The sequence below is a fragment of the Mauremys mutica genome, chromosome 4 (genome assembly GCF_020497125.1).
Source record: "Mauremys mutica isolate MM-2020 ecotype Southern chromosome 4, ASM2049712v1, whole genome shotgun sequence".
Lineage (NCBI taxonomy): Eukaryota > Metazoa > Chordata > Testudines > Geoemydidae > Mauremys > Mauremys mutica.
Window position 1 is genome coordinate 63,913,602 of NC_059075.1, and position 14,880 is coordinate 63,928,481.

The window sequence follows — 14,880 nt, forward strand, 5'->3', positions numbered from 1 at the left end:
CGGTCCCTGCCCGTCCCCGCCAGCCCGGCCCCGCATACCCGGTCCCTGCCCGTCCCCGCATACCTGGTCCCCGCTTTGCCTGCCGCCTGCCCGCCCGGCTCCGCTTCGCCAGTCCCCGCTTTGCCGCCCGCCCCTCCGCCCGGCTCCGCTTCGCCGCCCGCCCGCCCGGCCCCGCATACCCGGTCCCTGCCCGTCCCCGCCCGCCCGTCCCCGCATACCCGCTCCCTGCCCGGCCCCGCATACCTGGTCCCCGCTTTGCCTGCCGCCTGCCCGCCCGGCTCCGCTTCGCCGGTCCCCGCTTTGCCGCCCGCCCCTCCGCCCGGCTTCGCTTCGCCGCCCGCCCGGCCCCGCATACCCGGTCCCTGCCCGTCCCCGCATACCTGGTCCCCGCTTCGCCTGCCGCCCGCCCACCCGGCTCCGCTTCGCCGCCGCCCGCCCGTCCGCCCGGCTCCGCTTCGCCGCCCGCCCCGGCATACCCGGTCCCTGCCCGTCCCCCCCCCGCCCCGCAAACCCGGTCCCTGCCCGCCCGGCCGCGCATACCCAGTCCCTGCCCGTCCCCGCCCGCCCGCCCCCGCATACCCGGTCCCCGCCCACCCGGTCCCTGCCCGTCCCCGCCCGTCCCCGCCCGTCCCCGCATACCTGGTCCCCGCTTTGCCTGCCCCCCGCCCGCCCGGCTCCGCTTCGCCGGTCCCTGCTTCGCCGCCCGCCCGTCCGCCCGGCTCCGCTTCGCCGCCCGCCCGGCCCCGCATACCCGGCCCCGCATACCCGGTCCCTGCCCGTCCCCGCCGCCCCGCCCCGCAAACCCCGGCCCAGCCCGTCCCCGCCCGCCCGGCCCCGCATACCCGGTCCCCGCCCGCCCGGCCCCGCTTACCCGGTCCCCGCTTCGCCTGCCGCCCGCCCGCCCCGCTTACCCGGTCCCCGCTTCGCCTGCCCCCCGGCCCGCTTACCCGGTCCCGCTTCGCCTGCCGCCCGGCCCGCTTACCGGGTCCCGCTTCTTTGGCTGCCCGGCTCCGGGTCCCCGTCCCGCTTCGCCGGATACAGCCACGTGCAGGCAACGCGGTAAGGGGGCAGGGAGGGGGTGTTGGAGAGAGGGCAGGGGAGTTCAGGGGTGGGGGGGTTGATAGGGGTTTATCTCGATCATCGGTTATCTGGACTATTTTTGGCAAACCCCTAGGCCGGCGACATAACAGGGCTCAACTGTAATACCTTTCATGTTCATGCTAATCATGCATTGTCATTACATCCCATGAAAACCGCTAAGGTTGACATATCTGCTGTAGAATCTGGAATCCATGGTTTAATGCAAATTGAGATTTGAAATATTTGTTGTACTAGAAGTACAAAAGGGGGGAGTGTGGAAGCCAGGAAATAATTAACAAGGATTTGAAGGGATCTTAATGAATGTCAGTTACTTAGCATGAGTTAGGCTAGCTGTGACCCTAATGACGTGAGACTTGTAGAAGCAAGGATAGTGCGAGGCGAGAGGACAAGAACTGTGTACAAAGTTATTACGACCTTGCAACAGTCTAACCAAATATGCAGGCTTGCTTTTTTTAGTAGTGAGACAAATAAGATAGCAGAAAGGCTTATGTATAAACAAATGCAATTGTTTTCTCTTTACTGTCTCCATGATTGCTAGCTATTGTTTGTAATAAAGGTATAAAGATTGCTGTAATTGTTTACCAGTTGAGAGACCTGTCCGGGACTGGGGTGACCCTGTGTCCTATGGCACTCTCTCCCTCCATTGTAATTACTGGAGAAATAATAAAGTATTTGATTTTGCTGCACCCAAACAAAAAGAGAGAACTGAGTTTTTCTCCGACACTCCTTTATAAAGTTGTTTGGCAGCCGTCTGCTTTGTCCACTGCTTGCAGGAAGAGCAGCCCGTTGCAGCTAGCTGGTGGGGGCTTGGAACCAGGGTGGTGGTGGTTTGTCTGGTGAAAACAATTTCCCTGGAACCTAGCCCTCCCCCACCCTGCATTTACATTAATTCTAATGGGGAAACTGGATTTGCTTAACATTGTTTCACTTAAAGTCGCATTTTCCAGGAAAATAACTACAATGTTAAGCAAGGAGTTACTGTATACTCATATGTATAACATGTATGTGCATACATGAAACGTGTATGCATAAGAGCCTTTGTGGGAGAGGAGGAAAATGAGGAAGGACTAAAGAGAAGACCAATCCTGATACTTTAAAGGTGAAAAGAAAAAGAAAAACGTCATTTAGAAACCAAAAGACAAGTCTAATTTTAAAAAAAGAAGTCCTTTACAGGTCACTTTTAAGATGGAAATCATAGAGACTAAAGATCAAACTAACAACAAAAGGGCAAGGTAAAAAGGAAGATAGATAGAGCACACAGCACAAAATCATGATCCAATGGCTGAAAGTTGAAGCTAGACAAATTCAGACTGGAAGTAAGGCAGAAATTTATGACAGTGAAAATAATTAACCACTGAACAATTTTAATTTGGGGTGTCAGGCATCTGTGGAAGCATCAGATGGAGAAGCGTTTCCACTTTTGCAGGTAAGTTTTCTGAGTGGAGTCCCTTCTACTGTGCAGGAGGACGTATTGGACCTGCCCCGAGCAGGCTAATTCATGGAATTGAAACCATGAAGGAACCACGCCATCAGATGGAGTTTCCGGAGCTGCGGATGAAGAAGCCGACCGCAGTTGTGGGAGAGGAAATCTGGTCTGTCGGGGAGAGTCCTTGGAGGACGGATGGACATGCGTAGCAGGTACGGATACCATGTCTGTGTGGGCCAAGCTGGGGAAATAAATATGACCCAGGCCTTGTCCTCTGTGATCTTGCATAGAACCCTGTGTATCAGTGAAATCAGTGTAAAAGCGTACATGAGGGAATTGTTCCAAGGAATGAGGAATGCCCATCCTTTAGAGATGCATTCCCGAGACCCGCTCTGAAGCAAAATAGATGGCATTTGTGGTTTTGAGGAGTGGCAATCAGATCTATCAATGGAGTGTCCCAATAGGAGAAGAGCTGTCGGAGTATCATGGGATGTAATTCCCATTTGTGTTCCTCGGAGAAGTGTCTGCTGAGTGTGTCAGCGGTAGTGTTGACACACCCAGGCAGGTAGGAAGCAGTGATTTCTATGTGATGTTGTATGCACCAATTCCCTTGTCAGATGGCTTCTGTGCCTAGGGAGTGAGATCGTGCTCCCCCCTGCCTACTGATGTAAATCATACATGCTATATTGTCCGTCAGAACTTGGATGGACTTGTTCTTTACAGTGGGAAGAAAGTGAAGGCAAGTGTACCTGACGGCTCTGAGTTCTAGAAGACTGATGTGTAGACGCTTGTCTGATAGGAACCAGCGGCCCTGTACCTTGTGGTTGCCTAGGTGCGTTCCCCAACCTATCAGGGAAGCGTCCAAGGTGAGCATGAGTACCCGGGGGTGTGGATGAAGGGAACACCCGTCCATAGGTTTTCTGTTTTGTCCACCAACATAGGTAGGCCAATATGTTTGGTGGTGGAGTCAGTGTTATGCAGAAACTGTGTGTGCTGGGTTTGTAGCTGGAGTTGAGCCAACCCTGAAGGCATCTCATGTGCAGCCTGGCATATATCATCATGAAGGTGGTGGCTGCCATGTGACCAAGAAGCTGTAGGCAGATCCATGCCTGTATTCTGGGGTGAACCGAGATTGTGCGTATGAGATGCATAATAGTGAGGAAAAGATGGTTACTTACCTCTTGTAACTGTTGTTCTTTGAGATGTGTTGTTCACGTCCATTACAATTAGGTGTGCGCGCACTACATGCACGGATGTCAGAAACTTTTTCCCTTAGCAGCTCCCATCAGGATGGCAGGTGAGCCCCATAGAGTGGCACCATTATGGCAGTGTATATATATTACCCTGCCGGCCCGACCTCCCTTCGGTTCCTTCTTGCCGTTGACTCCAACAGAGGGGAAGCGGGGTGGGTATTGTAATGGATGTGAACATCACATCTCAAAGAGCAACAGTTACAAGACTTAAGTAACCATCTTTTCTTCGAGTGATTGTTTACGTCCATTCCAATTAGATGACTTCCAAGCTTACTATTGGAGGGGGTAGGAGTCATGGAACGATTGATTGAAGAATAGCTCTGCCAACCGCCACATCATCTCTGGCCTGTTGGTTAACAGCACAGTGGGCTGTAAATGTGTGCACTGAAGACCAGGTGGCTGCTTTACAGATCTCCTGGATGGAGACCTGAGCTAGAAAGGCTGTCGAAGATTCCTGTGCTCTGGTTGAATGGGCTATAATCGCTGGGGCTGGGACCTTGGCCAGCTCACAACACATGCGAATGCAGTCTGTGATTCAGGACGATATGTGTTGTGCAGAGAGAGGAAGGCTCTTTCTTCTGTCAGCTATGGTGATGAACAATTGGGTCAACTTGATAAAAGGTTTTGTGCGCTCTATGTAGAATGCCAAGGCTCTCCGGACATCCAGCGTGTGTACGCTGCAGTGACTCGGGCTCATATGGGGTTTTGGAAAGAACACCGGTAAGCAAATGTCCTGACCCATGTGGAATTGGAAGACCACCTTGGGGAGAAATTTGGAGTGTGGTCTAAGCTGCACCTTGTCCTTATGAAACACCATGTAAGGTGGTTCGGAGGTGAAGGCTCTCAGCTCGGACACCCTCCTTGCCGGTGTAATGGCTACCAGGAATGCCACCTTCCAAGAAAGGTAGGAGGGGGGGAACAAGTGGCCAGGGGATCAAACGGTGGGCTCATGAGTTTGGAGAGGACCAAGTTCAGGTTCCAGGTTGGGACTGGTGGGCGAGAATACTCTGATAGAGGAAAGGGATAGACCCTGTTGCTTAAGGTGTAGGAGGTATGTTGTCTTTAACTCCAGGCTCTCCATGTGAGTTGGGATGGGGGAATAACTGCAACAGAAACAATTTGTATATCAGGGAGTAAAGACTTCAGGAAGATGCATTTCCTGCTTAAGGCAGGGGGTAGGTAGGTACAGTAGTGGGACTGGGGCCAGTTTGAAGGGGGGAATTAAGAGAATGGGCAGGGGCATAGCTGGAAAGATGTGCTGTAACAGGGTTGGTGGGGCCCAGCTGATGGGGGAGATGGGAGAGGGGGAAGGAAGAGGGGGCTGGCTGGTTCAGTATGCAAATTGCAGGACATGATACGTATAAGATTACAAACTCCTACCAACAATATATCTTTGCCATTAATTTCCTATATTTTTGAACCAGAAAAGAACTCACTAATGCAGAGTTAAATTTGTGTGGTGGTGTCATCCCCTTGCAGAAAGCTGAGTTGAGCAGAATTAAAATTTCTGAAAACCAGGAAATGCAGAGGTAAGGTTGGCCATGAAATTCAGGTTTTGCTCAACTCAACTTTTTGCAAGTGGACAATACACTAACAAGCAACCTGAACTCTGAATTAACATAGGTTTTTGCTGCTGAATTACACATAAGTTTGTGACTACTCTATGCGATTAAAAAGAACAAAATACAGTCATAAAAAATTCTGATAAAATATACTTCTACTGAAAATCTTTACCTAACTCCCAGATGTATCATTTTCTACATGTTTAGAGATACACAATGAATTATTTAAGGCAGCAAATTCTAGGATTTTCCAAAGGGAAAGAAAACATTGAACTGGGGACACTTTCCCCTCCCACCCCCCCAAAAAAATCAGGAATAGCATTTATATTGCCATCATAAATGTAAAAACCAGGCTTCCCTCCACCTCCTGGAAGTACAATTTTTAAAAATTAAAAACTGCATTTGCACAGCAAAAAAAGTCAGTTCCTAGTAGCCAAGTGAAGAATTCTACATCACAGGCAGTCTGGTAATTTTAAAATTTACCCTCTACTGCCTTTTTCACTGGCACATTTTGCAGGGAAATCCTGAGTGCAAACAGTTAATTAGCTGAATTTCCTACCCCAAAACATGAATATTAGCAACTACCGGGAGGAGTTGCCCACAAGAAACTTTAGGGCTTTAGGCAGTCCTGAAGTCATAATTACATCTGTGTCACAGGACTGGCCTTTAAGAGGTGGGTCAGAGGCCCAGCCTACCTGTGGCAGGCTGAAGGGAAGGATCCAACCCAGCTTCACCTGGGGATCATTAACTAAGTAGCTTGAAGGCAGTTAAGTAAGGAGCTCCTGGGCCTAATCAAAGGCTTGGGAGCACTCCGCTGTAGACAAGGCTCCTCAGAAGAAAGGAAGCTCTGGAGGAGAGGAGCTCTTGGGGAGATTAAGCCAGGCAGAAACTGTGCTCCTAAAGCAGGGAGAGTGAGCAGATTACAAAACTCTCTAGGCCGGGTGGCCTGTGAGAGACCCTAAACAAGCAGGGGAAATACTGCAAAAACTCTCTAGGACAGTGTTTTTCAAACTTCGGGTCACAACAAATGTCAGGTACTGGGTCGCTCTGGTCAGCACTGCCGACCGGGATGTTAAAAGTCCCATCAGTGGTGCTGCCCAGCTAAGGCAGGCTAGTGCCTACCTGTTTCAACACCACTCTGAGCCCTGGAAGCGACCAAGAGTGGGTCCAGCTTCTAGGCAGGGGGGCCACAGGGCTCCGCGCACTGCCCGAGCACTGGCTCTGCACTCCCATTGGCCAGGAACCACCAGGTAATGGGAACTGGGGCGGGGGGGGGACAGTGCCTGTGGGCGAGTCTCGTGCAAAGCCACTTGCATGCCTCCACCTAGGAGACAGACCTGCTGTTGGCCACTTCTGGGGCACACTGCAGTCTGTGGTGCCAGGACAGGCAGGAAGCTGTGCTGCTGACCAGGAGCTGCCAGGGGTAAGTCCGCGCCCCAACCCTGCACCCCAATCCCCAGCCCTGAGCCCCCCCAAACCCAGAACCCCTTCCTGCACCCCAAACCCATCATCCACAGCCCCACCCCAGAGCCTGCACCCCCAGCCTAGAGCCCTGACCCCCTCCCACACCCTAACCCCCTGCCCAGAGCCCCAGCCCACACCCTGAACCCCTCATTCCCAGCCCCATCCTGCAGCCCTCACCCCTGCACCCCATCCCTCTGCCCCAGCCCTGAGCCCCCCACCACACACACCCCAGGCACCTCATCTCCAGCGCCGTTGGGCGAGAGGCATCAACAATTTTCTTCAACAGGGTCCCCAGAAAAAAAGTTTGAAAACCACTGTTCTAGGAAGTGGAGAAGCCTGACGCCTTACAGCAGAAGGAGCTGCTGGTAGAGCCTAGATACTTTTGTTTTGGGACTATTAAGTTTTGTCTGAGCTTTGAAATAAGAGCTTATAAAACCACCATACAAGTGCTCCTTTCAGAAGGCTTTATTAAAGGGCGATATACTGCTGTAAAGTCCAGCATTTGGCTTCTCACTGACCAGACAGTTGAAGTGACCTCATTGTTGCCTCACCAAGGGGAAAACTGAGGCAGGACGCACTCTTTTATAGAATATGATCTGATTTAAAACTACTGCTAGAGTTTCTACCTACATTAAATTGCTCTCTTTCTTAACAATACTTCTTTACAACGTTAAATGTATTTGCTTTCCAAAGGTTGTGTCTTAGGCCCCATTTATACTGGGTTAACAATCCATGTTAGACAGAACTTGGTTATAAAACCAGAATCAGCCTTACTGAGATTTAAGGTACTTTTCCTAGTCAGTGTGGACTAGAGACAGATTGTTGGAAATACTTTCAAATCCATCATGGAAAAGTAACTATAAATTTATCATCACCTTCTGTGCTCAGTGACCATTTTAAAACCTTTTTAACTGAGATCAGAATCTTGCCCTTTTGTCAAACTGTTTTTTTGCAGTTGGGTTTAAAAAAGTTTTTTCAGATCCTAATCAACCAGTGAAAACCTCTTAAATCCATGCAAAACTGAACTTCATTTTAAAATGAGAACAGGTCATTCAATGCATTTTCCATTAGAGACTGGGGCTTTGTGATAGTGCAGTGTAAGCATTAGTGAAGAAGTCCAATAAAAGGGAAGGGAAATCAGACTTAAGAGGAATTTGGTATGGGCAGATAAATAAACATTTTAGTACTAAACAAAAACCACCTCAAAGATTTTTATTTTTTTTTAAATAATTGAAGAAATGAAAGCAAGACATACTCACCACTTTCCATCTTTCTTTGACCAAGATTCCCACACTGAGGATGTCTGGCTGCTCCCCTCCCCCACTCATTGCAATCTCCAGATGTGGTGGAGCTGCTATGATGAGTCTCTGTCAGTACAGATCATCCAGCTCCCAGAGGTAGATTCCATTTAACCTGAGGCTAGAGAAACAAATAGCAGCACATCAGATGTCATTAATTAATGCAAGGGCCCCATAAGCATCAGTTGTATTCCTAATCTAACAGACTTGAGCTAGGCCATTCTGATGTAGAAAAACTAAATTTAGAAAATTTCCAATTAACAGACATTTGACTAAAAAAATCTGCCCCGTCCCCCCTTTTTTTAAATGGGTTTCAGCCAACTCTACCTGGAACTAACCCAAGTCTAGCTCTAAAATGATATTTAATGGACAGAAACCATTTTAAAGGAGCAAAGAGAGGAAAACAAAAGTTATATTCTGTAGCAATCAGAACACACTGGGAGTTTGAAATAGCTATAAGTCACCATTACATGCAAAAAAAATGCATTTAAATGCAACTTTAAAGTTGCACAATTAAAAGTCACACACAAAAAATGGGGGAAATTAAAGAAGTTAAAATTAAAATTTAGAAGTTACAGTTCCTACACTGTTGGATATCATGTATATTACGCCCGGAGGGGTGGGGTGTGTGTGTGTACACACATTTATTAAATTATTTAACAGTACAAATTAAACTGCACATTTAGCCAGAAAAATACAAGTATGAAAAAATTCTAAGCATGAACAAGGCAGCCAGTTTAATTTATGAATTTACTGACTTTTGGTGATCTTATCTTAGATTTTTATACAGTGATATAAATGTGGTATCTTGGAGCCTAGTCCAATTCCCAATTAAATCAATGGCTCCCCATATGATTAACCATGATGAGCTAATACAGTGGTTCTCAAACTTTTGTACCAGTGCCCCCTTTCACACGCCTCTGAGTAAGACCCCCCCCTTATAAATTTAAAAAAAAAAGGTTTTTTTATATTTAACACTATTATAAATGCTGGAGGTGAAGTGGGGTTTAGGGCGGAGGCTGACAGCTCATGAGCCCCCATGTAATAACCTCATGACCCCCTGAGGGGTCTCGACCCCCAGTTTGAGAACCCCTGAGTTAATATGTTTAAGTTGATAAATTATGGGCTTGTCTACATAGTTATAGTATAATTATACCAGTTTAACTCCCCCAGTGGACACACTTATTCCAGAATAAGAATCACATTTTTTTTGTTTAGTTTAAACTCTTCCAAAGATCATCCATAATCTAAAACAAAAAAGGCCTCTTATATCAAAATAACTGTATCAACATGTAAAAGCAGCAAAGAATCCTGTGGCACCTTATAGACTAACAGACGTTTTGCAGCATGAGCTTTCGTGGGTGAATACCCACTTCGTCGGATGCAAGTAGTGGAAATTTCCAGGGGCAGGTATATATATGCAAGCAAGAAGCAAGCTAGAGATAACGAGGTTAGTTCAATCAGGGAGGATGAGGCCCTGTTCTAGCAGCTGAGGTGTGAAAACCAAGGGAGGAGAAACTGGTTCTGTAGTTGGCAAGCCATTCACAGTCTTTGTTTAATCCTGAGCTGATGGTGTCAAATTTGCAGATGAACTGAAGCTCAGCAGTTTCCCTTTGAAGTCTGGTCCTGAAGTTTTTTTGCTGCAGGATGGCCACCTTAAGATCTGCTATTGTGTGGCCAGGGAGGTTGAAGTGTTCTCCTACAGGTTTTTGTATATTGCCATTCCTAATATCTGATTTGTGTCCATTTATCCTTTTCCGTAGAGACTGTCCAGTTTGGCCGATGTACATAGCAGAGGGGCATTGCTGGCATATGATGGCGTATATTACATTGGTGGACGTGCAGGTGAATGAACCGGTGATGGTGTGGCTGATCTGGTTAGGTCCTGTGATGGTGTCGCTCGTGTAGATATGTGGGCAGAGTTGGCATCGAGGTTTGTTGCATGGATTGGTTCCTGAGCTAGAGTTACTATGGTGCGGTGTGCAGTTACTGGTGAGAATATGCTTCAGGTTGGCAGGTTGTCTGTGGGCGAGGACTGGCCTGCCACCCAAGGCCTGTGAAAGTGTGGGATCATTGTCCAGGATGGGTTGTAGATCCCTGATGATGCGTTGGAGGGGTTTTAGCTGGGGACTGTATGTGATGGCCAGAACCAATCCATGCAACAAACCTCGATGCCAACTCTGCCCACATATCTACACGAGCGACACCATCACAGGACCTAACCAGATCAGCCACACCATCACTGGTTCATTCACCTGCATGTCCACCAATGTAATATACGCCATCATATGCCAGCAATGCCCCTCTGCTATGTACATTGGCCAAACTGGACAGTCTCTACGGAAAAGGATACATGGACACAAATCAGATATTAGGAATGGCAATATACAAAAACCTGTAGGAGAACACTTCAACCTCCCTGGCCACACAATAGCAGATCTTAAGGTGGCCATCCTGCAGCAAAAAAACTTCAGGACCAGACTTCAAAGGGAAACTGCTGAGCTTCAGTTCATCTGCAAATTTGACACCATCAGCTCAGGATTAAACAAAGACTGTGAATGGCTTGCCAACTACAGAACCAGTTTCTCCTCCCTTGGTTTTCACACCTCAGCTGCTAGAACAGGGCCTCATCCTCCCTGATTGAACTAACCTCGTTATCTCTAGCTTGCTTCTTGCTTGCATATATCTATATCTATATCTGCCTCTGGAAATTTCCCACTACTTGCATCCGACGAAGTGGGTATTCACCCACGAAAGCTCATGCTGCAAAACGTCTGTTAGTCTATAAGGTGCCACAGGATTCTTTGCTGCTTTTACAGATCCAGGCTAACACGGCTACCCCTCTGATACTTGTATCAACATGGGGAGTTACACCAATATAGATCTGTGGTTTAAATTCACACCTTAGCTTATACTAGTATTACTTTCCTTTGTAGACAAGCCCTCTGTCTACCTGAGGTGCAAAATTATGTTTACAATTTTTAAGCACACTCTATTTCCTAGTCTAAACTTGCCACTCCTATATATTTTTAGGATTGTTATGATTGAAGAACTTCAAAAAAGATCTCACAAAACTAAGTGATTGGGCAACAAAATGGCAAATGAAATTTAATGTGGATAACTGTAAAGTAATGCTCATTGGAAAAAATAACCCCAATTATACATACAATATGATGGGGGGCTAAGTTAGCTACAACTAATCAGAAAAGAGATTTTGGAGTCATCATGGATACTTCTCTGAAGACGTCCACTCAGTGTGCAGTAGCAGTCAAAAAAGCAAACAGGAAGTCAGGAATCATTAAAAAAGGGATGGAGAATATCTTATTGCCATTATATAAATCCATGGTACGCCCACATCCTGAATACAGCGTATAGATGTGGTCTCCTCATCTCAGAAAAGATATACTGGCATTAGAAAAGGTTCAGAGAAGGGCAACTAAAATGGTTAGGGGTTTGGAATGAGTCCCACATGAGGAGAGATTAAAGAGGCTAGGACTTTTCAGCTTGGAAAAGAGGAGACTAAGGGGGGATATGACAGAGATATAAAATCATAAGTGATGTGGAGAAAGTAGATAAGGAAAAGTTATTTACTTATTCCCATAATATAAGAACTAGGAGCCACCAAATGAAATTAATGGGCAGCAGGTTTAAAACAAATAAAAGGAAGTTCTTCTTCACACAGCGCACAGTCAACTTGTGGAACTCCTTCCCTGAGGAGGTTGGAAAGGCTAGGACTATAACAGGGTTTAAAAGAGAACTAGATAAATGTATGGAGGTTAAGTCCATTAATGGCTATTAGCCAGGATGGGTAAGGAATGGTGTCCCTAGCCTCTTGTTTGTTAGAGGGTGGAGATGGATGGCAGGAGAGAGATCACTTGATCATTACCTGTTAGGTTCACTCCCTCTGGGGCACCTGGCATTGGCCACTGTAGGCAGACAGGATACTGGGCTGGATGGACCTTTGGTCTGACCCAGTATGGCCGTTCTTATGTTCTAAACACATGTTGTTGTTGTGCACATTTACTTCTTACTATTTGTTTGAGGTTTTGATTTTTTGTTTGTTCTTAATAGAACAATGGTAATGTTCCCAATTAGACTTTGAGGTTAACTCCTCATTCAGATGAATGGGCAAGTGAGCGCCAGTTCCCACATTTGCTACTACTATGCTTTGGCAAGAGGATTTTTTTCAAAGGTTACAGAAAAAAGATGAAATTTTTTAAACCCCTTCCCTGTTAATAACAGCTTAGAATTTTACTCCTGGGGGAATTCTGCACCACTGCGCGTGGGCAGAATTCATGTCCCACAGAGATTTCTTTGCTTCCCTGCAGAAAAATGATTTTCTGACAGAGAAGCAAAGAGAAGCAGCAAGAGCAGTTACACACCACTCCCTAGCTGTGCAGGTACATTGTTTCAGGCACCCAGAGCAGTCGGTGATGAGGTAAATCACTGCAGGACTGGGGACACCCCAGCCAGTGGCTCCTACCCTGAGCCAGAATCAGCTGCTAGTCCTGGATGGGCTGGAGGCAGGAGAGGACGGGACTTCCTCTGCCCCTACAAGGAGTGGCTGGGGCTGTGTCAGACCCACCCCAAGAAACCTTCCCTAGCTGCAGGAAGCTCAGCATCCTCCCCTGCTTCCTGGCCCCATCACTCCTCAGCTGCAGGGGGAAGAGTTATTGTGCAGGGGAGCTGCTCACCCATCCGCCCAACCCCCCTGCATCCGGACCTCCCATATCCAGATACGCCCACCAAGCCTCATTCCATACACCCAGAACCCCCTCGCTCTCCATACCCGAACCCCACACCACTGAATCTCAACCCCTGCTTCTGGAGCCTGCTTTGCACCCAGACCCCCTGTCTCCAGATCCCCACCCTGACAAGCCCCACCCCCCCTGCACCCCTACACTCAGACCCTCATACCACTGACCCCCAACTAGCTGCACCCAAGCCCCACTCCCCCAGCACCACCTGCTGAGACCCCCACAACCAGACCCCTCTGCTGAACCCCAACCACCCTCACCTGGAAGCTCCTCCAGAGGACCCCCCCCGCCCCCAACAAGCCTCTGTGCATCCAGATCCCCCCACACATAACCCCCTCACTGAGCTGCCTGCACCCAGATTGTCCCACACAGAATCCTCCCACCCCACCCCTGGATCCTCCCCCACACTGAGCCCTTCCACATTTGGATCCTGCCTGGTTGAGCCTGTCTGCCCCACACCTGGTGCGCCTAGTGCGGAGGGACAGGGCTCCAAGGTGTTTCTGGGGCAGGCCCAGGCCTTGTGCTGTGTCATGGTCAGGTGCAGCCTCACCACTGAGTCTGTGTCCCGGGGTGGGGAGGCTGCAGTGTGATCTCCCACCTTCATACAATCAGTTGCATGTGCTCCCCATTGCCATGCTGGAGCCTGCATTTACTTATTGACAAATAAAACTTGCAGAATTTTAAAATATTATGCGTAGAATTTTTATTTTTTTGGCACAGAATGCCCCCAGGATTAAGAATTTGCACAACTCAGCAAAAATTGTGAAGACATAGACCCTCAAATCATATAATGGGAGTTTTTTTCCACCCACACCCATATTTCATCCTTTCCCAATTTGTGAGACTTGTTTTCTTGGTAAGTAATTGCATGTGTGTTTTTAAAAGTTTGTTACAATCTCCCTGATTCAACTGGTCTTTTCAACAGCTCCAGTAGCCTTGTCTACATTAGGAACCGTTTACAAAAATTTTCTACCACTGCTAAAATGTTTTCAACTGTACTTGTACAAGCAACCTTGAGACCCTAGTATAGAGCTTTTTGCTTTCAGCTGTGTCAGTTAAACCTACTCTAAACAAGTCTAAGGCTTCGTCTACACTGGAAAATTAGTCTGGATTAACAAAAAGTATGAATTCAAACAGGAATAAGTCCCTGTGTGGATGCTCTCGCTCAGAATAAAAGTAGTCTTAATTTTGTTTAATTTAATTCAAGTGAATTAAGATAAAACGAATGAAGGCTACTTTTATTCAGGAGTATCCCCCACAGTGATTTAATCTGGTATTATTACACCCATAGAGTAATACCAGTAAATTCTCTAACCCCTATTAGAAAAGGTCATACTGAAGCTATGCTGAAAATGGATACAAAAGCCAGAGAGTCATTTGTACCAGGCTCCAATGTTACTAACCAATGTTACAAACAATGGACTTTTTTTTTTTTAAATAAAGCTCCATAATGTAGACAAGGATTAAATGTGTAATAATGTCATAAGGGGCAGCGCTCCATTAAATTCTTCTCAAATTAGATGCCCACTGAGCATTCAGTGATTTTTCATTAACTTAAATCTTTATTCTTCCCCCTCCAACACACGAAGCAAAGTAAATTATCCTTACTACGTAACATGCCCATGCCCAGTTTGAGGCTTCAGTTTTTCTGTCTGCCCTGTTCAAAAAGGTGTAGTTCAAATTTCTTTACAATGGGGAAAGTATTCCATTCACTGTCCCAATAACCCCAAAATAGCAGAAAGTATTTTGCTCAAACTTGCAAATAAAAACTACTACTGAACAGACACCAATCATGTCTGCCTAAAATTACTAAACTGTGAAATTAACAGCTTGTTATGAAGCAAGCAGTTTTACAGTTTTATATCAATACTGCTACCAATCCTGATTGAATACCATATTTCAATTACAATTTATCATCACATGTATAATAAAGGCTACATTTACGTCACAGAGGTCATGGAAGTGACTAAGAACTTGCCGTGTCGAATTACCCACCGCCGAATTGCTACTGAAGACCCG

The 14,880-nt window shown here is 47.2% G+C and overlaps 1 protein-coding gene across 2 annotated transcripts in view; it reads right to left on the minus strand.

Moving 5' to 3' along the window:
• Positions 1-14,880, minus strand: part of TTBK2 (tau tubulin kinase 2) — a 211,876-nt gene that overhangs the window by 154,067 nt on the left and 42,929 nt on the right. For both annotated transcript variants that reach the window (XM_045014242.1, XM_045014241.1), the window contains exon 2: positions 8,066-8,225. In XM_045014242.1, the coding sequence (XP_044870177.1) occupies positions 8,066-8,134 (69 nt within the window). In that variant the 5' untranslated portion in view covers positions 8,135-8,225. The remainder of the gene's footprint in view (positions 1-8,065; positions 8,226-14,880) is intronic.